The sequence below is a fragment of the Ochotona curzoniae genome, unplaced genomic scaffold, assembly GCF_017591425.1.
Source record: "Ochotona curzoniae isolate NIBS_2020 unplaced genomic scaffold, NIBS_Ocur_1.0 contig_2688, whole genome shotgun sequence".
NCBI lineage: Eukaryota > Metazoa > Chordata > Mammalia > Lagomorpha > Ochotonidae > Ochotona > Ochotona curzoniae.
In genome coordinates this window covers 12,729,518-12,755,719 of record NW_024465553.1, presented here as the reverse complement: position 1 = coordinate 12,755,719, position 26,202 = coordinate 12,729,518, and the positions used below count along the sequence as shown (strand labels likewise).

At 43.7% G+C, this 26,202-nt stretch overlaps 1 protein-coding gene across 3 annotated transcripts in view; it reads right to left on the bottom strand.

Moving 5' to 3' along the window:
* The window catches only part of STON2 (stonin 2), an 87,335-nt gene that overhangs the window by 57,302 nt on the left and 3,831 nt on the right, over window positions 1-26,202 (bottom strand). For 2 of the 3 annotated variants that reach the window (XM_040975210.1, XM_040975212.1), the window contains exons 3-4: window positions 16,279-16,293; window positions 8,379-8,570 (exon numbers count right to left, since the gene is read on the bottom strand). In XM_040975210.1, coding sequence (XP_040831144.1) covers window positions 8,379-8,570; window positions 16,279-16,293 — 207 coding nt within the window. The remainder of the gene's footprint in view (window positions 1-8,378; window positions 8,571-16,278; window positions 16,294-26,202) is intronic. The other variant, XM_040975211.1, reaches the window with a different exon arrangement.

Here is a 26,202-nt window from a genome sequence, read left to right as displayed (position 1 = left end):
TCTTCATTTCCTTCCTCCTGACCCCATTCTCTGAGATGCAGTATGCCAAACTCCAGCCATGAACATCTGTTGCTCACCTTTGGACTCCAAGCTTAACACTTGCAGTCCTTTGGCTCGTCTTCAGGCTTCTGACCCCCACGGGGAGTCACGCCCTCTGGTCTGAGGCCTCTTACTCGGCCTGAGCCATACTGCCAGCAGCCCAGGGGCTCCAGCCTGCAGAGGGGGCTATATGGGACTTCTCAGCGGCCATCACCACATGAGCCAATTCCCCTAACCAAAACCCTCGCTAGCACAGCTACATAGATGTCCTGCACTGCTGTCTCTCCAGAGAACCCCGATGGACAGTGTCCTCATCCGAAGAAGACAGATCCTAACAGCAAGAACATCACAGGAGGCAATCCACACAAGGCATTGTCACCTTGTCTTTGATCACCATCCTGGCAATTCTGGAAGAGTTCTGCAAACTCTGCAAACCTGTGGTTGGGGACCACAGGTCTTTAATTAAGAGACTTCAAAGTATCTAGTTCAGATCACCTGTGTGAAATACAGCATCTTACCACTCCTGAGCAAAAGAGGCTCAACAAAGATGGTTCAGCAACTACAAGAATCTATCTCAATATCATGGAAAAGCTTTTCCCAACTCACTTTACACTCTGAGTTGAATAAACATGGACAGAACATATAGAATGTACAATTATAAGACTGAGATTCTGAGAATCCCAAACTCAGCACCCTTCCACTGCAACCACATACATGCATACATAAATCTTAGATGAAATCCAATTAAGGCCAGGAAAAACAAAACGAGTGGAAGCTACTGGATTATAGCCTCACATTTGAAAACAAGGAGGGAAAATTTTATTTCCATGCTAGACACATCTGCTTGTTCTCTTGTAATTCTTCTCAGTCATGAAATTACGCTGCTATGAGCAACACACGCAAGTGTAGGGAAAAAGACTTTTCCTTCTATATCAGCATAGTTCATTTAAGCCATGAAGATCCACTATGTAATTTCAATGTGCCAGGAAGTAAGCTGGGGACATGAACACATACTGTTCCTTTCCTCAGTCTAGTGGGAAACTCCTAAACAAATCGATGCTATTCAGTAGAGTAAATGAGAGGTTTGTATATGTCTCCTGGGAAATGCCAGAGTAACAGCACGAGGCGTGCACAAGGCCCTCTAATGACACCTTCCCTGTACTCACTGACTCACAACACGAGGCTTTCAGAGGATACCAGTACAGGGCAGGGGATGCCAGGCACAGGGTAGGGGATGCCAGGCACAGAACAGGGGGTGCCAGGCATAGCACAGGGGATGCCGGGTATGAAGAAGGGGATGCCAGGCACAGAGCAGGGGATGACAGTCAGAAATGTGGGTCAAATTCCAGCTCTGCCATTAGTGAGTCACATGATTTTGAGCAACTGATTTTTTGCGGGTGTCTACTTCTACAAAATGGTGCAGCACGAGGTACTTCTTAAGATTGTAAAGGTTAAAGGAGACAATGAATATACAAAATGTATCATATATTCCTGACATGTAGCAAATATTCTATAAATAGGGATATTTAAAATTATGTAAAAATCCTTTTCAATGCAAAAATGTCTCTTTGCACATAATCAGTTCCTCATGAGAAAATGTTAAGTGCCTTATTCTTCTTTGTAGTTTCAGTGACCAATAAATGGGAGGAACATTAGTGCTTCTGAGACATTTTTAATCTACCCAGAGAAACTCTCAAAGCAATCACCACTGCTTTTATTTGTCTCTGGAACGCTGATTAGAATACGAAATGTATGATTTATGCAGGTAAGAATATATAAGAACAGAAATGAGGCCACATTTGTATTTGTTAATGAAAGTAAAAAAATGCAATTTATTTAAAAATGCTCTGAGGGCACCAACGCTGGCTCAAGCAGGTCCTGCCACCCACACAGGAGACCTGAATCAAGTTCTCATTTCACAACTTTGGTCCAGCCCAGTACTGGCTGTCATGGGTATTTGGGAAGAGAACGAGCAAATGGGAGCTTTCCGTCTTTAAAATGTTTTTAAAGTAATAATAAGTTAACTGGTTCCAAGCAAAATATGTTGATGACAAAAAAAAAAATGGAATACAGATGTGCTTTAAGAACAAAAGTCCCAGGTAATCCCATGACACACACTCTGATTACTGTTTACCTGTGGCTCTAGGCCCCCCGAGTCTGGTATCAACCCCCCAGCTGCAGCGCGATTAGGACGAAGCACGGAGCAGAGAAACATGCCCCATCCTGCAGTCAGACACAGCCCCAGCGATGTCCTCATGCTACCCATTCACAAGTCGTGACACAAGCCGCCCTGCCCGCGGAAAAGCCTGCCACAAAAACGGAGGTGTTGGTCCACGACTTTCCATCCTACACAAACGTCCACTTCGGAGGGAAAAGAGAAGAGAGAAGGAGGGAAATCTCTAGCGATAGCCTACTGCTCTGGCAGAATTCCACCGTGATCAGTTAAACGCAAGTGCATCAGGAACATCTGGTCCAAATTTGTTTTAAAGCTAACAAGGGGTTTGAACACAAAGAAGGTTTTGCAAAATGTAGTCTTGGGTCTGCTGAATCTGGAATTTAAAAAAATATTTTTTAAAGGTCAAGAGTTTAACAGATCATGCGACAAAGTGCAGTTAACCTTGTAAAACTAACCAATCCAGACAAGTTCATCAAAATACTTCTTTCTGATTTCTCTGGTTTTCAGCACTTTAGCAAAAGCAATAATTCTAAGTCACATTTTCCAGTTTATATATTTCCTTGTACACTGAAATGTAGGTGGTACACATTAATGCAAAATTATATAGATGGGAATGTATATAACTCCTATAAGCACTCATATGTATATAATATGGTATCCATGTATAAACATAAATTATATAAATAATTATATATATATGCATTCATTTATAATATACACACTACAGATTCACAAACATAAATGATACACATATATGTAACTCTAGGACTTTTTGAAGTCGTTAATATAACAAGCTGCTACTAAACACTACAGCTCTACAACAGACAGGGACCAAACACACTGAGCCCTGGCCTCCTGATTTTTCTTGAGTTGCTGCATGAGATTCCTGCTGGAAAACGCAAGAATTGTACAGCCAAATGGGATACAAGCGTCTGGGGTGCAGACAGTTTTTATCCCATGCACTCTCATGCCATCCACTGCAGCATCTCTTCAACAGTTACTGAAGAGGTGCTCTATGCTTCATGCATGCGTCACAGTCCTCAGCTGGCATACAGCAGTGTTAACCCCATATCGAAATCTGCTTTTCTTGTGTGCCGAGGAAAACCAAGACCAAAACCCACCACTGAGCAGCAGCTTGTACTCCTAGGAACGTTGATGTTTTTTCTCTTTAAAGTTAGAGGCTTGTTTCTAATTTCTTTGGCCCTCTGGCCTTTTAACAACCCATGTAAATCCAGTGGCAAAACAGACTGGCTCTGACTGCAGAAGACAACAGGGCAATGAGGGTCAGAGGGAAGCAAGTGCTGCTTGGCATCTTGCCCGCTCCCAGTTCTGCTGTTGCTCTGTCTGCAGAGCTGAACGCCAGAGCAAACATCACCACAGCACTCCAACTCGGCCCCACCCTGTGATTTAACCAAGGTGAGGGGATGGGTTTGCCACCCTCCTCCTAATTATTCCCTTGGTGAGAAAATGAGAAGGAAGTACAGGCTGATCGCAGAGTTCTTCCCTCCACAATTATGCCAGGACTCAGACTACCCTCGGGGCAGCTGCATCCCAGCTGAATTCCTGCCCAGACCACCGGGAGAGGGCCCTGAGCCAGCCAAGGGAAGCAGTCTAAGCATGGGATGCAGTAATCCTTCTCCGTGCAAGAGATGAAGCACAGAGCACCTGCCCCAGCCATTTCCCTCACACACTTCCCTGCTGGAGTGGCCACAGGAGGTCCTCTAGGGGCTGCAATTCTGCTTGGGCTGTTAACTCCTACTGCCCTCCATAAGGCTAAAGAGCATGCTGCTAGTGGGGCTGGGAGGTGGGAGGTACGGAATCAACTTTAAGTGTCTCCCCAATGCAATTCGTTGCAAGGACTCCCTAGTAGTCAGCACAGACACTAACCATTGCAAACCCACCACAGTGTTTTTCCATATTTACCTACTGCTTGTGCTGAGAAGTACAGAGTATTTTCCTAATCTCATCCCAGTGTCAGTTTCTAACTCCTTATAACAAAGGAGCAAGTCATAATTATCCTTGCTTTGCGTGTCAAAGGACAAGGCATAGAGAGTTAAAATTAGGAATTAAAAAAAAAAGTCCCCATAGGATTTTGCACAGAACACCTTCCCACACATCCCAAACTGTCCCTGGAAGGAGACTGTAAGGAAGGCAAGCTCCAGACCGATGCCTTGCTCCCAGGAGGCAGGCTCAGATGGCAACCTGCTTCAGAGTCCCATAGCGGGTCAGGACATCCAGCACTGCCTCAAGTCTGGTGCCAGACAGGAAGAGGTGCTCACCTAGCTGGGGCCCTTCCTCAAAGCTTCCCTCAGCTCAACTGAAAGTATGTTTGCAGTCTGCACTGCAGGGGTAGGCAGATAAAATGTCATCATTTCTAAATACTTCACCATTCTTCCTAAATCTCCTCTTCCTTCCTTTCCTTCTTTTCAAGGACCCATGATGAGTCAAAGAATTTTTCAAAGACATATCAAAAACACTCAACAAGTCAGTGTGTCCAGGAAGAGTTTTCCCAGGTTCCGCTATTCAGACTGTATCCTAATGCTGACCCTATGAATGGGGACCTGCTCCCCAAGGATTCGCTTCACTCTCTCCCACTTCTCAGGGTCCTGCCTGTCACTTTGAGGCCTGAGGGAGTGGAAGGGGATGAAGGATGTGAGGGACATGGCTGCAATCATAAATAGATGACAACACCTCCCAGCTCCTGGACATTTCTAACGGAAAAGAAGGACGCGGCTGTTTAGCCTGCTGGTTGAAATCTCCACATCCCATATAAGAGCTGGCTGGTCCCAGCTCTGTTCCCAATCCCTGGGAGTCAGCAAGTAAGGGCTCTGGTTTGGATTCCTGCCACCCATGTGCGAAATGGGGACTGAGTTTCTGGCCTCCAGTTCAGCCTGGTCCAGTCTGAGTTTTTATAGGCCTTTGGGGAATGAATCAGCGGAGGCAAATTCTCTGCCATCTCTCTTTCCGTCTTTTGAGTAAATAAAGAGCCTGCCATTGGTGGTGCATCAGGTTAAGCAGTTGCTTATCAAGCCAGCACCCCTTAGCAGAGTTATTTAACTGCCAGTTTCTCTACTTCCAATGCAGCAACCTGCCGAAAGAACCTAGGAAAGCAGCAGAAGATGGTCCAAGTACTCGGGATGCTAAAACGCACACAGGAGGTTCAAATGGAGTTCCAGGTTCCTGGCTTTAGCCTGGCCTAGCTCCAGCTGTTTTACCATTTCTGCTTTTTGAAAATCAATCAATCAATCAATCAATCAATCATCAATCATCAATCTCGGGGCCACCACAGTGGTGTAGGAGGTTAAAGTCTGCACCTGCAAAGACAGCATCCTCTGTAGGTACCAGTTTGAGTCCTGGCTGCTAGCTTTCTGATTCAGTTCCCTGCTAATATGCCTGGGGAAGTAACGAAAGATGGACCCCTGAATCCACATGGGAGACCCAGAAGAAGCTTCTGGCTCCTGGCTTCAGATATTTGGGGAAATGAAACAAATGTAGATTGAAGATCTCTCTCTCTGTCTCAATTTTTAACTTTGCCTTTCAAGTAAATAAAATAAATCTTAAAAAAAAAAAAAAGAAAGAAAAAGAAAAGAATTGACAGAAGGACACCTACCCTGTGGAAGTGGTATAAAATCCAGAGACAACACATCACACAGACAGGCACACAGCAGACATTCAGTAAGAGCTGGCTGTGATCATCACTAGTGTTACAGTGTGGTCACCAAAGCACGCACATCCCTCTTGCTCCTTGTAGCTATGGAAACAGCCTCCTGCTGAAGGAAAGAAGATTAATAACATGCTACTCTCCAGTCTTGAGCTTGCATTTGAGTCCCCAAAGCAATCCTGGCCTGATTGGGGCCACTTAATTCCTGGTGGTAGCTCTTCTCCATTTGCTCCATTCTACCCTGTGCCCCAAATCTACTATTTGCTGTGTCCCCTGGTGATTGATCTCTGTAACCTGCCTTCCCACAGTTTTGTGCCCTGTGGCTTTTGTCTTGGATTTGTCTGTGGAAAACAAAAGCATAAGATCTGGGAACTTATGGCCCGGTATCTCATTCCCTCACCAAATCTCTGCTGTGGGCCTGGTGTTTCTCAGTCTGTAACGGGGGCTGGGTGATTCTTCGCCTAAGACTCCAGCTCCTTCTGTGTCTGTGAGCAGTTCTTCTGTTAAAAGTCTCTCCAAGTGAACCCTTTTCAGAGACCCCTGTGCCTCTTCCCGGGACTGTGACAACAATGACCCAGAAGGGGGTTTACTTGATGTGGACGGCCACTTTGCTAGTATGACTTTATTTTATTTATTTGAGCAGCAGAGTTATAGAGAGAGATCTTCCATCCACTGCTTCACTCTGTAGATGGCTACATTGGCAAGAGCTTGGCTGGGGTTAGGCCAGGCCAAAAGCAGAACCTTCTGCTGGGTCTCCCACATTGGTGACAGGGAACCAAGGACTTGAACTATCTTCTCCTGCTTTCCCAGGCACATTACCAGAGAGCTGGATGGGAAGTGGAGCAGCCACGACTCAAACCAGCATCCATATGGGATGCCAGAGTTGTAGGTGGAACTTAATTCTTTATGTAATATCAGCCCCACTAAAAGCAAATTTCACTTTTGAGATAGGTGAATAATATCGAGTGCAGCCTAGATCCAATTTTCATCAACTGAACCTTCATAACTAAAGCTACTTTCACTTATAAGAAAGTAAAGATCCTGTCTTTTCCTTCAGTAAGGCACCCAATTTGTACCACCTAGAAACAGAAGTCCTACAGCAGGAAGGGACAAGTTTCATTCTTGATGATCATTTATTCTCCTGCAGATTGTGCTATATAAAATTGTCTTACCAGGAGCTGACAACTGGATGGAAAGGAAGCAGAGGGCAAGGGGAAACAGAGTGGGCAGGTCAGCTCATCCTCTTTCCCAGTGGCTTTAGCAGCTGCAGAGGTACTCCCACCCACAAGATGCTCTCCCGCAGCAGAAATGGGATTGTGGGAGAACACACAAAGTACTTGAAATTGCAGAAAAAATGGAATGAAAGATACTTCATGTTAGCCTAATTTTTGTCTGTGAAAATAAATGTCACAAATAAAACCAAACCAATTCTGTCTGAGCCCTTTAGTCTGCAGGAGGGCCTGGTCATACTTGTAGGCCCCAACAGCACACAGCATGAGAGTGTTACCCACACTTGAAAAATAATCTGCGGTGGGAAATCAGGTGGGGCTTCTTCCTCAATATCCCCCTTTACCTCAGACACATGAAGGAAACAATATGGAAATAATAATCTTACCCACTTTCCTGTAGCCCTTGAACCTTTTTAACTATGTAAAGATTGTCAAAATTAAAAAAAAATTATTAAAAAAAAAAGAAAAATAATCTGCAAAGTCCTCAACAACATTTTTGAGAAGTTAAATAAATGAGGTTGACACACTGGATGTGTTCATCCACTGAGAACCTACTGGTACCTCCATCAATTTCACCGGAAACCATTCCTTGGGCTAAATAATCCAAACACTAAGAAATGCACTTTTTCCACAGCTGCCCCAAATGACAGCCACTGCACATTGCCTAGCGACAGGCTCGTATTTGATCTGCAGAGAAAGCCAGCATTGCTATGATTTTCATAAAGTTTAATAAATGAGATCGAGGGACATTGAAGACCAGCAAAAAAGCTAACTGAAGGCACAACAGAACTGTTATTTAACTGCAGAATGATATGCAGTCTGGACACAGTGGCTGAGTTCTGATCCTCATTCCGCTCCATATAACATCTACTTTGCTTAAATCTTCCTCCCTCTTGCTGTTGAGTGAGGATGTGTGTGGGTGGTAAGATGAGAGATTCAGCTTTGTGCATTTTACACAGAACTCAGTTAATCCAAGGAGAAAGTAAGTTGGCAGGGAACAGAACATGCACCAAATCTTCAGAAAAAAACACACATTACGATACGCCATTAAATGACTTCATGCTATGAATCAAGTGCCAACCAGCCAATATGTTTATATGTTTTTGCCATCGCAATTTCAAATCCTGTTGCATTCTAGCTTTTTCACTAGATAACCATACCTGAACTCATTTGGGAAGTCATTCAGGCTGCATGCATTTACGAGGATATAAAAGAGCATCTAGGAACAGCATAAAGGATTTGCAAAGCCCTCTGGCTTGGAGCTCCATCTTACCAGTCGAGTCAGCCCCAGAAGCTTTGCCACTTGTCCGCGCCTCAGCATTGATGAGCTGTAGGTCTGTGTATGAAGGAGCAAAACTAGGACTGCTGGTGTCTTCAGAAGGTGTGGTCCAGCTGCTCTCGGAGGTCAAAGGGCATCTGCCCAAGGAGTCAAATGAAGGGCATGTCCAGCAAGGCATGGTCAAGGCTGGAGATAGACCAAAATCCAAGAACATGTGATATAAATAGCTATACTTCATTTGTCTTTAGTTGTTTGATGCTATTCAGAGTCTGAAATCTCAAAAGCTAGACAAGAGGTTTTCAAGAAGTGATGGCAAATGTGCATTAAGACAAAGCTTTTGCACCAAAATAAATGCATATTTTAATTTCATCTCACGGTGAACTTTTAAAATTTTGTCACACAAAGCAAGGAAATACAGAAGAATCACTCATGACAGAGACTGGCTGGAAACTGGCTGAGAGCCTATGGTGAGTTAACACTACAGCTACTATAGCTAAGATTTCAGGATCTTTCAATCAAAGGGAATCACAACAAAAAAGTAGCAGTTACATTTGGGGCTCTAATATTATTTTTAAATGTAGACCGCAGCTTCATTCAAAACGAAACTGAACACACGCGCTTACATTTTCTCCACTTTCAGTGGCACACCAATCATTGCAAGAAAATCTGTGAACTGGTACTGCAGAAATGAAGCCTGTTTAAGAGATGAGTGGATCTGGGAGTGCATGCACACACGCCTGTGACACGCCCCTGCTAGCTCTGCTTTGGACAGCAGTTGATGATTCTGCAGACTAAGACATGCACACTCACTCACTGCAGTTGCTGACATGCATGCAATACTGTGATGTGATATTTATATGGTTTTGATTCTCGTCTATGATACTTGGCTTACAGCTCTGGCAGCTCTTGTTATTTCCTAAGTGACTGAAGCAAATAAAAGTATCATTTGTTAAAGTGTTTTGCCTTTAGTCCTTGGACCCTGAAGCAGCTGTAAGCTACAAAGGGGAAAGATGGTCTCCTCTGTAACATATCCTTTCAAACACATCTGAACTAGTGTTAATGAGGCAATTTTTTGCTAACTCCCAAGGCCTAGACAACTACAAGATGAGAGGCTGGTTGCCAGGGGAACTAGCCATGTGATTAGACCTGGAACTTGCCATTCCAATCTCCCTCCACTCTCAACTCCCAGGCTGAGGAATTATGGGTTAACTAGGTCACCAATGGCCAATAACACAGTGAATACTGCCTAAATAATGACATCCCCTTGGAAGTCAAAAAAGATTGGATGGGGCAAGCGTCAGGACAGTCAGATTATGGGGGAAGCAGGAGGTGATGATTCAAGCAATGGGCTCCTGCCACCCATGGGGAAATGGAGTGAGTTCCCAGCTCCTGGTTCAGGCCCAGCACAGCCCTGGCCACTGGGGCTGTTTGGGGAATGCATCGGTTAATGGGAATACATTCTCATGTTTGATTTTATGTGCTCTCTCTGCCTTTCAAAATAAAAAAGCTTCAATTATGAAAATAATGTAAAAAAAAAAAAAACAACTATGGAGGGAGGGTGTTTGAGCAGTTAAGGCACTACTTTGGGATGGTTGCATCACATATTAGAATGTCTGGGTTCGTTTCCAATCCAGCTTCCTGCTGAAGTGCATCCTGGGAGGCAGCAGGTGATGGCCAAGGCCTCTGTCAGCCATGCAGGATTGAGGACGAGCTCGTGGCTTCCACCTGGCATTCGGGGAGTGCTGGGAGACCTCCGTCAGTTGGTCCCTGACTCTGTCTCTCTCCTTTCAAATCATTCAAAGTAAATGAACAGAAATGGCTAAAACTGCCAAGAAAAAAAGAGCATAAATAAAACCAAGAATATAAAAGTATCCAACTAAGAGTATCTTAAGAAGGCAATGAGAGAAAAATAATGAATGTGTTTACACCAATATATTTGAAAACAACTAAAATTTAGAGGTCTTAGAAAAATGTAACTTTGAAATATCTAACTTGTTCGATAATTATAAAATACAGTTAATCAGTACTTATAACTTCACATAAGGGAAATATAAGGCCAACTGGTTTCAAAACTTTTAGAATTTATTCCTTATGAAAAAAATTTACAATTTATTTGTTTGAAAGACAGAGAGAGGGTCAGGGAGAGGGAACAGAAGTTTTTCATTTCACTGGTTCACTCGCCAAATGGCCACAACAGACAGGTCTATGCGAGGCTGAAAGTAGGAGCCAGAAGCTCCTTCCTGGCTTCCCACACAGGCGGGAGGCTTGGCCACCTCCCTCTCCTTCCCAGGCATGTTAGCAGGAAACTGGATCAGAAGTGGATCAGCTAGAACTCGAACTGGCATCTGATGGGATGCCAGTGTTGCAAGCAATAGCTTAACTGACTGCACCCCAGTTCTGGCCCCTAAATGTGATTATCTGAAAGTCAGAGATTTAAGAACAGATTAATTGGGGCCAGCATGGTGGCACTGCACAGTGCCAGCTCCCCGTATGGGAACCTTCTGTGCTTCTATACAAGACAATCATCTGCACGGGTTCACCAGCACCTAATTTAATGTTTATTAACAGGGCCTGGCACGATGGCTTAGTGGCTAAATCCTTGCCTTGCACATGCAGGGATCCCATGTGGGTGCTGCTTCATGTCTCGGCTGCTCCGCTGCCCATCTAGCTTGTGGCCTGGGAGAGTGGTGGAGGATGGCCAGGCCTTGGATCCCAGCTCCTGGCTTCGGATCAGCTCGGCTCCAGCCAAGTTGTGACCACTTGGGAAGTGGACCACTGGATGGAAGATCCTTTGTCTCTCCTCCTCTTTGTGAATCTGCCTTTCCAATAAAATCAGGTAAAATCTTAACTAGTAAAATAATGTATATTAATAAAATAAAAAGAATGATCATGGAAGTACTTTCTTAACTACTAATAAATGGAAATAACCCCAATGTCCCTCAGTAACGGAATGAATAAATGAATCATGCTACACAGCAATAAAAACTAAACGAACCATAGCTACAGGTATTGGTGAGGACAAACCTCCCAAATAGGGTTGTGCTGAAGGAACGAGCCACAAAATAAATGAGGTACTGTTTCATTCTTATGAGGTTCAAAACCCAGCTAAATTAAATTACATCATTCTTGATGTATGTGTAGGTAGGAGAGCTGTCAAGAAAAGTAATGCAGTTATTATCGCAGAACTCAGGAGTGTGGTGATACAGGAGGGAGGGAAGGGACGTGATGAAGGCAGCAGATACGATCAGCAGAGATACACGCAGGCTTCTGGATGATGACAACATTTACTTGTTAAACTAGGTGACAAGTCATGCTGCTGTTCTTTATCATTTAATACGCATCTTAACACGTTCCTTTCCATGTATTCAATAGCTAATGCAACTTATTAAAACCACACATCAGAAAGGACTCTACTGGCTCAGAAAGGAAGCTATTACAATTGTATTTTCACACTGGCTTTTGACATTCACGGTGTGTCCCTTGAAGGAGAAACCAAGAATAATGCAGGGGGAGAGGCAAAGTCCCTGCAGCTCACAAAAGATTCTCATTTGGTCTAATACGCTTTATTTATTTATAAGCTTAGAAATCTCACAGGAGTGATTTGATTTAGGTTCTGGGTTGAATGTCCTCGGGCCACAAGCTGTACTGAGCCTGGAGCAGTTTCCCTCTCCCAGGAGCTAATTCTTTGATGCTCAGCCAGAGAAAAGCAGATTGATGCCACTGCTGTGCCTCACAGCCACAAACCTCCACCAAGAAAAAAAATGTGAAAGAAAAAATCAAACTCTTGCCTCTTATCCTCTCCCATGAGGATGAGAACAAAGTGCCTGAACTCGGACAGCCTGGTTCACATCACGTGCGGCCTAGGCAAGTTACTCAACCCAGCTGCTCCTTAATTTTTCTCTTCCATAAAATGGGACTACAAAGAACCTAAACCTGACAAAGCAATACTAACATGCTTGACACAAAATAGGTATTCAAAATGGGTTAAATGGAGCTGTCTTTTACAGACATATCATGCACTTGAAGTCTACGTTAGATTTCCATGTGTCCAAAGCCAAGCTTTTGCCAGTCCATCGAAACCAAGGCCTCCATTCTTGCAGCTGCTCAGAACGACACTGCCATGTCGCCATGCCATCCTTGACTGTGGTTCAGTCCAACCAATCACTTCCCACCAAAGGAACGATGGAGACTACTTAATCACCTCCCACCAGCTCCAGGATCCCAGCTAGCCCAAACTAGCTTCCCTTCATGCCTGGCACAATACACTGACTCATTGCCTGGTTTCCCTGTGTCTATATGTCTCCTCCGCCTCTTACGCTATTCTCCACCGCTCCCCTGTGGCAGCTGCATAGTCTGACTGTTATCTGTGAAAACCTGCCTTTTCGAACCCGGTGGCTACCCTTGCACCATGTGAAGTCTAAATCCTCACCCTGCTGGATCTGTATGTTAGACCACTTGTGGCCTTTGAGGCCCCAACTGCCTCTTTGCACTCACCCCACTCGCGTCGCACACTGTGAACACTACCCTTCTAGAGGGTTTTCACTTGCTATTTCTTCTGTATGCAAAGCTCCCCCCTCCCTTGCCTTGGCTCTTCCATCACATTTACCTCTTAGGAAGTTGCCCCCTCGACCTAAGAAGAGTCTCACCCCCTCCTCACCACAGTCCCTTCCTTCGCCTCATTTTCCTCTCCTCCCCACCTGCCACATGACATCCCATCCTTAACTCTGGTTCTGCTTCATTCTGGAGTGGCTGCCCCAGCAGAGTGCATGCCCTTAGTGAGGACTATTTGGCTGCATCTGTAGCATATGATGGTGCTCAAGGCAACACTGGCTAAAGAACGACAATCTACAAGTTGTCAGCTAATACAAGGATACTCCCAAAAGTTGATGGAAAACGAAATGGAAAGATAAACTCATTTTGTTACACAAGAAAGCTTGAAAGCCATGTGTGGTTGTTCCATGATATATTTTTCATGAACTTTTTAAGATCAGTGGTACTATTAATATAGCTAATATAACATTCCACTTCCCTGCTTTTTCTCCTCTGGAATCTTGGGTAGATAAACATGTTAAGCATGAAGGGCTTTTAAAAAGCATGCATTGGGCCTGGCGGCATGGCCTAGCGGCTAAAGTCCTCGCCTTGAACGCCCCGGGATCCCATATGGGACGCCAGTTCTAATCCTGGCAGCCGTGGCTTCGGACCGGCACAGCACCGGCCATTGCGGCTCACTTGGGGAGTAAATTATCGGATGGAAGATCTTCCTCTCTGTCTCTCCTCCTCTCTGTATATCTGACTTTGTAATAAAATAAATAAATCTTAAGATAAAATAAAATAAAAGCATGCATTATAAAAAAATGCATGGATTTCAATACTTTTGTCCATTAAAACAAGCTTCTTTTAAAGAAAACATTTATTTGAAAGGCAGAGTAACACAGAGAAAGAGGAGAGAGGGAAGGAAATTAAAGAGCAAGAGAGATCTTCCATCCACTAGTTCACTCACTAAATGGTCACAGCAGCCATGGCTGGACCACGTGGAAGCCAGGAGCCAGAGATTCCATCTGAGTGTCCCACAAGGTGGGTGACTGGGGTCCAAGTACCTGAACCATCCTTCTGAGGTGGATTACCAAGGACATGGAACCCGAGCACAGCGCTCGCTACTGGGATGCCACCATCAGCACCAAAGGGTTAGCTTCATTTACTACACCTCGACACCTGCCTGTAAACTTAGCTTTTACATTTCATTTTTCCACAAACAATTAAAAGTATCTTCGTGTAAATATTTTGATGCCATATCATCTATTTGTACGTTTATGTCAAATCACTGAGACTGCTTAATTGTTTCAAAGCTGTAAATGTGAACATAAAATAGACCTAATTCCATTCTTCCTTTGTTCCCCCCCCCCCGAAGATGCCCAGTGGACAACATAAAGCAGCTGTCCCCAGAACTGGTTCAGAGAAGCTCTTGTTGGCTCCCAGAACGTTCTATTAGTGATAGACTGATTGCCCAACAATTAGGTAACCTCAAAACTTGGCGAGAGCAGGAATGGTGTCCAACTTTCTCATCACTGTACTCCCAACATCGAATTGTTTTCTGCATGAATGCGCTACTTCATTGATGCATGCATGGGTAGTTTGTGTTTCAGAGAGCCTTGTTGGAGGAGCTAGAACATTCACTGAGGGAAGTTTTGACACAATATTTTAAGGTCCCTCTGAGATAACCTGGGAGGATGCCCCTGACTCCTGGCTTCAGTTGCGCCCTGCCCTGATCAGTGTGGTCATTTGGGGAGTAGATTTGGATCAGTAAATGCAAGATCGCTTTCTCTCATTAGCTCTGACTTTCAAAATAAACAGACAAGTCCTTTTTTTAAAGAAAAAAAAGGGGGGGGGGAGTTAGAAGCCAGCCCAATTTCCTTACCAATTTTGCTTTCTATTGTTTACTTTAAAATATTTTTATAAATTCATTTTTATATAAAAAGCAGAGAAAACAAAAATACTAAAAGAGAAAGAGAAACTTCCATGTACTGTTTCTCTTCTCAAATGCTTACAACAGCCAGGAGGCTGGAACATCTGAGTCTCTTTCATTGGTGGCAGGAACCCAGCTACTGGGGCCAGCACCTCAATCAGCATGAAGCTAGATTCAGGGATGGAGCCGAGACTGAAACCTAGGAACACCACGGCATGTGTGTGTCCCCCAGCAGCCTGTCAGCTGCATGCCAAATGCCATCCCTCCTTGTGTATTTTATTTAAGAACAAAGCAAAACAAATAAAGACTGAGAAAGTCATCCTTCTATCAAGTTCCACCGGACTTTACACTAGCCCCACTTAAAAAAAAGAGCCACTTAGTGTTTCTACAGAAGGTTTCCTATACATCTTTCATTTCTTCATTCACTACAATATACCGTTTTCTGGCAAGGAGAGTAAATAATAGGGACGAAGCTCCTTTCCTCTAGTAATCTAATACATCATGACATAATCTCACCTAGAGACATGGACTGTGAAGAAACTTACTAAAGCAACCGAAGCCCGAGGGTGGCCATGGAATGTTCTGGGCCTTTCTGAGGAGGCAACTTGGGACAAGGTTCTGAGGAAGAGCGTTAGGGTGAAGGGCTCAGCACGATCAGCAACCAGTCACTGTGCAGCAGAAGAGGAGAGGCTCACGGCAGAGCAGAGGCCCGGCCCTGAGCGTCCACATCCCGCCACAGAGTGCCCAGGGTCAGGTCCTGCCTTGGCCTCTGACTCCAGCTTCTCAGCAGTGTGCACTCGGTGGGGGAGAGCAGGTGGTGGGCCAAGGAGTCTCTGCTACTCACATGGGAGACCCAGAAGGAGTTTCGGGCCCCAGGCTTTGGCCTAGCCCAGCCCCAGCTGTAGTGGGCAATTAGGAAGTGGATCAGAAGAAAGCAGATCTTCTCCCTTTCAAATAAATTTCTAAAAGCGAATAAACACTATGTGAAATTCATTCCTGGTTACAGCACCATGTGAGATGGGCTCCAGAAAGGTCATCAAGTACATTTAGATGCAGAGAACAATTTAAGGTATTAAAAAGAAAATAGAGATCTTCTGTTGAGCAGGGAAATGCATATGCATGTAGTGAGTGGGCTTTGTCTACACATGGACCAAACTGCTGGGCTCTTATTCCATCCCCACCCACCAGCCACCCCCTGGAGCCAGAATGAGCAACACAACACAAATGAACCGGGGTGAGTCTCCCAGACCAAGTCTCTCAGCTGTCACCCCTGCCTATTTCTCACATGGCGAACGTCATTTCTGATTCTCCCCAAACAAGTGGTTCTTTCTCTGGGGTAGATAATTAGCTTTCCCAGACACAATGGGAAGGCCTTTGGGACACAAGTTCCGGAAATGAAAGGTTTTTTTTTTTATGTTTGTAATTATGCACATCCTGCGGTATCTGCTTAATGGGCCCAATTCATCCTTGGCCTTGCTGAAAAACTGCCATGTCCACCGAGGAAGGTCACTGTACACAACTTGACGAGCGCGCAGGAAGCCTCCTGCTGATAACGGTCCTTTATTTATTTATTTTTTTAATTTGGGAAATGAACTTTGTTCTTTCAGTCTATTTGCAGACATTTACAAACCTATTCTAAGTACACACACACACACACGCACACACACACACACACACACACACACACACACACACACACACACACGAAATGCACATGCTGGTAATCAGCCTTTGTTCCCAACAATCCTTAGAAAGATGTTTGATGCACAGGTAAGCTGACTGCTACATCTTTCCTGATGCACAGTGGAATTTTAAAGTCAGAGCAAGCGTTACACTAGGTTACGTCAAGAAAGCAGTGTGCTCCTCTACTTCCAAACCCAAGGTGAACTCCCAATGGAACTCTTAACTGTGTCTTGACACTGGAATGCTGGACTTCACACTGCTCCCCAGTCCTACAATAACAAGATACACTGAAACAGCAGAATGATGGACTTATCACTGCTTTTGAAGGACTATACTATTGTAATAACAGGGAAACTATAAGGAGGAGGAGATTTGGGGAGGGAAGAACAGGAGGGGAGATCCCAGAGCCTATGGAACTGTATTATAAATTAAAATTTTTAAAATGAAGCTAAACCTAGTTGGTGCCTTATTCACATTGTAACCTTCAGACATGGTGCTCCTGACTACTTAGTTGCAAAAGTTTGACTAACTTCTATGACAAGTCTTCAGAAAGCTCATGGAAAAAATCTAATTTTTTTTTACAAAAATAAATTTATGTTTTAATTCAATTTTCTGTACATTTTTGAAGAAATCTAATGATAAGGAATGCCAGGAACTCAAATAAGGTCTCCCAAAAAGGTAGCACGGATCCAAGTACTTAAGAACATAACCTGCTACCTCCTGGAATGACTTCAGTAGGAAGCTAAATCAGAAGCAGAGCTGCCTGGACTTGAACCAGGCACCCCAACAGGGAAGGAGGGCACCCCAGGCATCAATGTAAGCCATTGCATCAAATGCTCACAATTCAATACAATTTTCCTAAAGTGAAATAGTTACCAACATGTCCTGATCCAGGGGCCGGTACCATAACATACTAGGCTAAGCTTCTGCCTGTGGCACTGGCATCCTGGAAAGACATGGTTCGAATCCCAGCTGCTCCACTTTCAATACAGCTCCCTGCTTACCGCCTAGGAAAGCAACAGAGAATGGACCAAAGCCTTGGGTCCCTGCACTGACAGAGCAGACCTGGAGGAAGCTCCAAGCTTTCAGCTTCAGATTGACTATAGTTTACCATTTGGGGAATGAACAAGAAGATGGAAGATCTTTGTCTTTCTCTCTACAAACCTGCCTTTCAAAGAGAAATAAATAAAATTTTTAAAAGATCATCTGAAATCAAAAAGGTCAAGCCTACATTTTCCATTCACTAAATTTGAAAGGTTTTAATGGAGGAAACAATTTTCACAAAAGGTTCAAGGAGGATTACCTTAAATGTGCCCTATTATCTAGTAACCTCAAGTATTTGACACCAGCTTCCCCTTCCACATACATGGCTATAAAAAGGCTTCTGTTGCTATTTTATTTAATCACACTTTTCTAAATATTGTGCACTTCCTTTTTCCCAGGCCAACCACAATGACATTTCATTTACATTCATGTCCTACTTGGGAGTTCAAAAGAAAGGTATCACCTTGGTGGACTAAAGCATTTCTGGAGTTGTCTTCCCCACCAGCTATTGCTCCTGGTCATCCAGTCACCCTTGGTACTTAGTGCACTGTGAAACAAGTAACCAGGTCACCGGTGTGGGGACTAACATCTCCTAGGTTTCTCTAGATTTCCCACTGCAGGCTCTGGCTGCTGAAAAGCCATAAAAACAAGAGATCTGTCACTGGTGACAGTCTCTTTGTTCCTGACTCCACGGTGCCCAAGGACTCCTTGCATTTTAATTAGGGCAAATAGTACATCCCCATTCCAGGCCGATATCCAGGGCTCTCCCGGCTTTTTTTTATTCACAGGTGGCACCGCTTAAAAGACAGACTCTTGTTATTTTGTGCTTTATTTACCAGAAAAAAACTTCAAAGAATAGAGGAAGGAGAACTGGAGGATGGGAAGCAAGTTTTCCATATATCATTTCTCCATCCCAACTTCTTTTCACAAGTCAGGATGTTCAGTAGGGAATGGCTGGCCAAGTAAAGCTTCCCTTTGCCTTCCGGAAGTCGAGACTAGGGAATGGTACTCCTCAGGCCCACGTCTCCTCTGCCTCTATCCCGCTCCGATTGCTCCAGGGCCAAGATGATAATCTTGTCACAAGAGGCTCTCTACAGAGAAGTTAAATAGGACAGGAGCCAAGATGAGCATTTTCCCTTTCCTTACCTAAAAGGACACCTATCTACTCCGACAGTCTCAGTATTTAACAGAAGCAAATAGCAAACAGTAAAACAAAATGGGAAGAAATGGAAAAACTGCAACTCCGTATCACAGGCAAGAGCCCACCGGCTCTGGGGATGCTCTGATGACTAAGAGGGTGGCTGATGCCCAAGTTAGTTTTCAGGGCTCCTTTCTGCAGGCTGAACTTGGCAACCTGCACGCATGGAAGCACACCTACACGCTCCACACCTCGTGAGGGAGTCTTCATACCTGTTTCTTGAAATATGGCAAATCAGACATCTCCCTTGCCCTATTCCACTTCATTCATGTTTTATCCATATCAAGAAAAAGTATGCTTGTTATACATGAGTGGAGCAATAGCAAAGATCTAGGATTTGACTGATGTAAGCTAATAAAATGACAAAAGCATTGTTTACAATGGTTATGGAGAGTTGGGCAGATTTTGGCTCCCCAAACTCACTCAGACTTAAAGTCCAAATTCTTACTTAATGGTTCATGGATTTAAGAGTGAAGAGTGGATCTAAATACGATGTAAGAGAATGGGTCTACCAGGAGGTCCTGAGGTCATTAAGTGCTTGCCCTGGGAAGGTGGTTATCAACAGAAGATGGGATATATACAAGCCAGGAAGGATGCCTGTGTCTGTCTCTGCTTCCTGTGTCATCATGTGATTGCCCCTCAACCATTCTTCTCTATCACCAGAGGACTAAATTAATGGGGCCAATGGCTTTGGACGTGTTCATTTCAAAGACTGCCACCATGAACCTTCCTTGAGTTACTTCTCTTAGATATTTTACTTAAAGCAACAAAAGTTGACAACAAAAGCAACAAGTAGATAACTGAGAAATTAATGGACAAGTCATTTGTATGTTGTTATAGTAGACTAAAAGGCTGATGGTCCCTCGTTTTACATAAATTGGCTACCTAGCTATGAGCTTTTTTCCACATGAGCACCACTGGTCCACAGCAGAACACAGCTCTGGGGATGTCCCAGTTGACACTAAGGGGAAATGGTCTCAGACTCTGACTTGAATCCTTCATAGGACATAAGAATAGATGCACCTGGCTATAAACCAAACCTCGCAGGCAAACAATTCTCCTGATATCCACCTCTTCATTTGCTTCCTCAGTCAGCTCCAAATCCTCACCTACCATAAGATACAAATAATGATAACAAAGCAGGACATGCTATAGTTATAAGACAATCAACCCACAGTAAATGGGGAAATAGTAGGATCCAGGAAGAAGTTTAAGGGATTTGTGCTACATTGGGAGCATTAAGTTATGTCTTAGAATATCCACATCTAGCAGAACAACAAACGCTAAGTAAATATTGGGTGGTTCAACAAATTACAAAGTGGCTGTGCAGCAGATGAAGCATTGTGGCTAGCATACATCTGTTTACAGTCTCCACTGTATCACAGCTGGCCCCATAACCCAAACTGACTCACTCTCAGCCTTAGGCAAATGGTTTTATTTTCAGATTTTAGTCTTACTGCATAGGTTTCTTTTGGTTACTGTAACAAATCACCACAAATTTGGTTGCAAAAAAAACCCAACAAAAAAACCCCCAGTGATTTCTCCCCTCCCTGCTCTGAGGGTCGGTTGTCTGCAATTACAATCACTGAGCCGATATTAAGATGTCAGGAGGACCACCCTCTCGCCAGGGGCACGAGCAGACAATCTGTTCCTTGTCTCTTCCAGTCTCTGGTGGCCGCCTGTGCTTCTTGGCTGCGCCTTCATCGCTACAGTCTTCAAAGCCAGCATCTTCAGATCTCTCTCTGTTCCAACTTGACCCTGCCCTCTCCTCTGGGTGAAATCTCCCTCTGCTGCTCTTCCAGGAGGATGGTGTTATTGCATTCAAGGATCGCATAGATAATCCGGGATTATCCCCTTCCTCACAAAGACCCTTTTTCCAACTAAGGTAATACTGACAGGCTGCAGCGTAAATTATTCAGCTTACTACACCATGAAACCGAGTATGACTGAACAAAGAGAGCAGACAGCATGTTGCATCTCACATGCTCTCCATCACACAGACCGCGTGCTGTGCAGAGTGCCGCTGTATCGCTGCCATACGCGCAGTTCCAAGTGTGAGGTTATGTCAGCACGTGTAGCCAAACAGTTTGAACTGAAATTAAAATCTCAGCTATCCATCAGCATTCAGGAATGCAGCAACTATCTAACTTGGAGAATGTTTTCATTACATAAACTGACAGAAAGCCTGGTTTCTCCTGCCTATCACCTGGTCAAAGCTCTACCAATCAGCTTTGCTTATTTTTAAACACACTGCTGTAAGACAAAACACACTGGAGAGATAGCCTTTACGGGGAGAGGGGTGGCAGCTAGTTACAACAACACATCCTGCGGGCCTGGTGGAGTCCTTGCCTTCCACGCAGACAAAGGATGTTTCTGTCTCTCTTCCTCTCTGTAAATCTTACTTTCCAATAAAAATTTTTAAAAATAAATCTTAAAAAGGAGGAGGGGGCGGCACATGGAAGACCTGAGAGAATTCCCGATTCCTGCCTTCAGACCAGCTCAGCTCTTGCCATTTGAGGAGTGAATCAACAGCTGAAGAGTCTTACTCTCTGTCTCTCCTCCTCTCTGCATAACTGCACAAACCTTTTTAAAAAAGAAAATGCTGGGCCCAGCACAGTGGCCTAGCGGCTTAAGTCCTCGCCTTGAATGTGCCAGGATCCCATATGGGTGCCGATTTTAATCCCAGCAGCTCCACTTCCCATCCAGCTCCCTGCTTGTGGCCTGGGAAAGCAGTCGAGGACGGCCCAAAGCTTTGGGACCCTGCACCCACATGGGAGACCCGGAAGAGGCTCCTGGCTCCGGATCGGCATAGTATCGGCCGTTATGCTCACTTGGGGAGTGAATCATCGGATGGAAGATCTTCTTCTCTGTCTCTCCTCTCTGTATATCCACCTTTCCAATAAAAAATAATAAAAATAAATCTTAAAAAAAAAAAAAACTTCATTAACAGGAGCGAATCCAGCATCTAGTAATTTCTTCTGAAAAACATTCTACCCACGTCAGATAACCCAGCAATTTTAGTCTCATGAATTCCCTGGCCATGAAAAACTCACTAGGATAAAAATGAATCCAATAAACAGAAGGAAAAAAAAAAAAACCAACTGAGTTTTTGGAATATTCGGTGCATTGGATCTGTCTGCAATTAGGAAACTTAAATCTTTCCTTGTAAACAGGAAACTTGCACTGTTAGTTTACTCTGTAAACCAAGAAAGCCACTGGCCTCTGGTGCCCGGGTTCATCAGTCATAGAGCCAACACTTGGAGTTCAACAGCAACTGTCATAAATATGTATCATATATATATGTTTTATTTTATAAAAATATAATGAGTACTTATATTAAATCTATTTGTACATTATATATACATCATAAATATATATCATAACTATTCCTCCAGTGACGAAGTGGGACGCCAGCAGCAGCGCATGCACCATCATGGTCAACAGGGGGCGCAGCCATGGAAGGTTCGTCAGCTTCAGCCTGGACTACTCAAGCACAAAGCAGAGGACTCAGTACAACGTCGCCATGTTAGCAGCGGGCGGGCTGAGACATTGTTGGGCCTCAATCCCCTCATGCCCATAGGAACAGTTCTGCCCTCCTTCCCTTGGATTTTTTTTTTTTTTTTGACCATTTCATTTACCACCCTGATGTCTCTCCCCCGTCACTATACTTTTCAAGTCAATAAATCTTAAAAAAAAAAAAAGTAAATGTTGTCTTTCAAGCACAATATAAGATTCATCAAGGGTTTTTGCACTACTTTGATTTCTTACAAAATACTTGTGGCTTTTAGTTTATTTTTTAAATTAAAAAAATACAATTTTGTTTTCAAGGAAATATTTTTTCTTCAAGACAAACATTATACTTTGGTATTTAGCAAAAAGTGCTTCATGCTTATTTCTCAATGCCAAACAGAATGTTTAAAAAACATTTTAAAATTCAAGAACTGAGAATCAATAAACACAACAGTACATAAAAGTCAGAAATTTAGCTCAATTTTGCACCATCAATACAAACTCTGATGCAATAAGAAGACAAGGGCCCAGCATGACAGCCTAGTGGGTAAATCCTCACCTTACACGTGCCAAGATTCCATATGGGCACCAGTTCATGTCCTGGCTGCTCCACTTCCCACCCAGCGCCCTGCTTGTGGCCTGGGAAAGCCGTAGCGAATGGCTCAAAGCCTTGAGACCCTGCACCCCACTTGGGAGACCCAGCAGAAGCTCTGGCTCCTGACCTCAGATTGACTCAACTCCAGTCATTTATGGCCACTAGCGGAGTGAACCAGCAGATGGAAGATCTCTTTGTCTCTCCTTCTCTGTGTAAACCTGCCTTTCCAGTAAAAATTAGTCTTAATAAAAAAAAGGCCAAAAACACCTTAGATTATGACCATAATTTTGATCTCACTGACTCGGTGGCAGTGTCTGAGGAAACTTCTTGGAGTTACGGAATACATTTTGAAAACTGTGGCATTCAAGACTAAATCTTTAAAAATACATCAAAGCCATGATCAGTGTAACAAGTTAATGTCCTCCCTGAAATGGAGGCAACATGAGCAACAACCCCCAATTTTTTTTTTTTAAGAAGCAGTGAGAACTTGAAGCAAATTGAACCATCTGTTTTATAAACACTTTTAAGCAATCAGGAAATCTTTAGGGCTAAAGATAAGCTATAAATGAGATAAATGAGATCAAGGACCGAAAGGTGTGGTCACTTCAGGGCAGCCGAACGGACAAGGATCTGGAGTGACACTGGGATTAGGGCGAGTGAGGCGAGCAGGACAGAGCACAGGCCGTGTCAAGGTCCTGGGGCCATCACAATCAGTGCACAAGCTCCTCCCAGTCCTCTCCTAACATGCGGTCAAGGGCAAATTCCTAAACCTCCTTGTTTCAGTCTCTCTCACAGTGGGCGATATGACACATGCAGCTTCCTCAAACAGCTGATTCGTGGAACACTTAAGATGTTATAGTCCTGAGCACAGGACTTAAGACACTCAGGATTCAATAAAAATGCTTTTGTCCTGATGATTCACTGTCCAACCATCTTGGTCCATTTTTGACCATCTAACAAGGACCTCGGATTAGGTAAGTTAGAAACAACTCGACTCTACTACTTCCAGAGCTCTGGAAGCTGGGAAGTGCAAGTTGGAGGAACCGGCATACGATGTCTTTTGAGGGCCTGTTCTTCACCAACTGGGCACGTCTTCATATGGCAGAAATTTGGAGAAAAGCTCCCTTTAATATCTCTTATGAAGGCAATAATTTGGGGCCTGAGCAGTGGCATATCACACTAGCCTTCCTGCAGCAACATAGCCAGCTAATCGTCCACCTGGAGTGCTAACATCCCACATGGGACCCGACTCATGTCCTGGCTGCTCCATATCTGATCAGGCTCCCTGCTGACAGCCTGGGAAAACATCAGAGGATGGCTTCAATGCTTGGGCCCTGGCCCCCATGTGGGAGGCCTAGAAGAAGCTCCTGGCTTCCGAACAGCTCAGCTGCAGCTGTTAAAACCATCTGGGGAGTGAACCAGCACATGGTTCCTTTTCTTTCTTTCCTTCTCTCTGTTAACCTTCCTCTCAAATAAGAAGAAAAAAATCTAAAAAAAAAAAAAAACCTTTATTTTTTGTCTTCCATTACTCAGCTTTGCAGGTTTGGGGTTTCCCCACCACCCCTCTCTTTCTTCTCCTCCTCTTTCTGTCATTTCCCCTACCTTTTATAACAGCCCAAGCCTTCAGCTGCAGCCACAGTCCCAACATTCCAGTATTTACATGTGTTGTGACATTACAGGTACAGGCAATGGTGAAGATTCCAGTCCCTTTTGTCAAGGTACATTTGCCAGTTTCACTGGGTGTCCTCTCATTAACAACAGAGAAGTCCACCGCAGTGCCTCCTGTTTTCCAGCACTCTGGTCTCCATTACATCATTCACTTATGAGAGCAGATGTGTATAGTTCTTTAATGTGTTATCTTACTGTGTTTTGTGTGAAGATCGCCTTATATCAGAGAGAAATGAGCATAATGATCTACAGTTGGGATCCGTTTGTGGCAAATGGTAGAATTTCATTCTTTTTAATGGCTGAGTAATATTCCATAGAGTTGATGTGCCACAGTTTCTTTATTCATTCCCTCTTTCAATGGGCATCTAGGCTGTTTCCGTGTCTGCTATTGTGGGCTGCACTGCTACAAATATAAGGATGCAGGTTGCTTTCTCATAAATAGGCTTCCCTTCTTTGGGGTATATTCCCAGAGTGGGAGTCCTGGGTCATATGTTTGGTCAATATTCAGTTGTCTGAACACTCTCCACACTGATATCCATAGTGGCTACACTAGTCGACAATCCAAACTGTAGGGAAGTAGGGTACACTTTCCCTCCATACTCTTGCCAATAGGTGCTCTTAGAAGATATCTGTATGTAGGCCGTTCTCACTGGAGTTAAGTGCAATGTCTGTATTTCTAGGTAGCCAATCAAAAAATCCTAAATGAAGAAGTTCTGGTACAGGGAGAAACAGAAATATCTAGGATTGGTGTTGCTGTGCTTCTGAAGCTCTTTGTAAATCCTGGATATTAGTCCCCTATCTGTTGTGTAGCATGAACACATTTTTTCCCCATTCTGTTGGTTGCCCCTTGGCTTTGCTGATAGATTCCTTTGTTGTACAAAGTTTTTAAATTTGATGTATTCCCATTTGTTTGCTTTAGCTTTGACTGCCTGTGCCTCTGATGACTTTCCTGGCAAGTCTTTACCAAGGCCTATACCTTGCAAAGTGCTTCCTCTGTGTTCTAATAATTTGATGGTTTCTGGGTGTAGATTTAGGCCCTTCATTCATTTTGACTTTTGTATACGGTGAAACTGCAGGGGACTTGTTTCTTCCACATGCAGTTATCCACTTATCCTAACAGCATTTGTTGAAGAGAACAATGTTTTTCCTTGGGTTATTTTCGGTTCTCTTGTTGAATATTAGTTGGTTGTACATAAGTGGGTTTGCTTCTGGGGTTTCTATTGTGTTCCATTGATCTCTATTTCTGGTACTAGTACCAGACTGTTTTGATGACCACTGCCCTGTAATATGTTCACTTAAGGTCTGAAATTGTAATTCCTCCAGCTTGATTTTTATTCCTCAAGACAGTTTTGGATAGTTGTGGTCTCTTGGATTTCCATATGAATTTTTGTATCATTTGGTCCAGCTCTGAGAAGAAAATCATTGGGATTTTTATTGGAATCTCAATGACTCTGTATATTACTTTCAATAATATGGACATTTTGATGGTGTTGATTCTACAGTCCAGTAAATTTCCTCATCTTTAATGTTTTCTTACATTTCATTTTTTAATCTTTTTTTGTAGTTTTCCTCACAGATGTGTTCTACATCTTTGGTTAGGCTTATTAAACCATATTTAAAGTTTTTCTCTGCTACTTTAACAGAGACTGTTCTTACA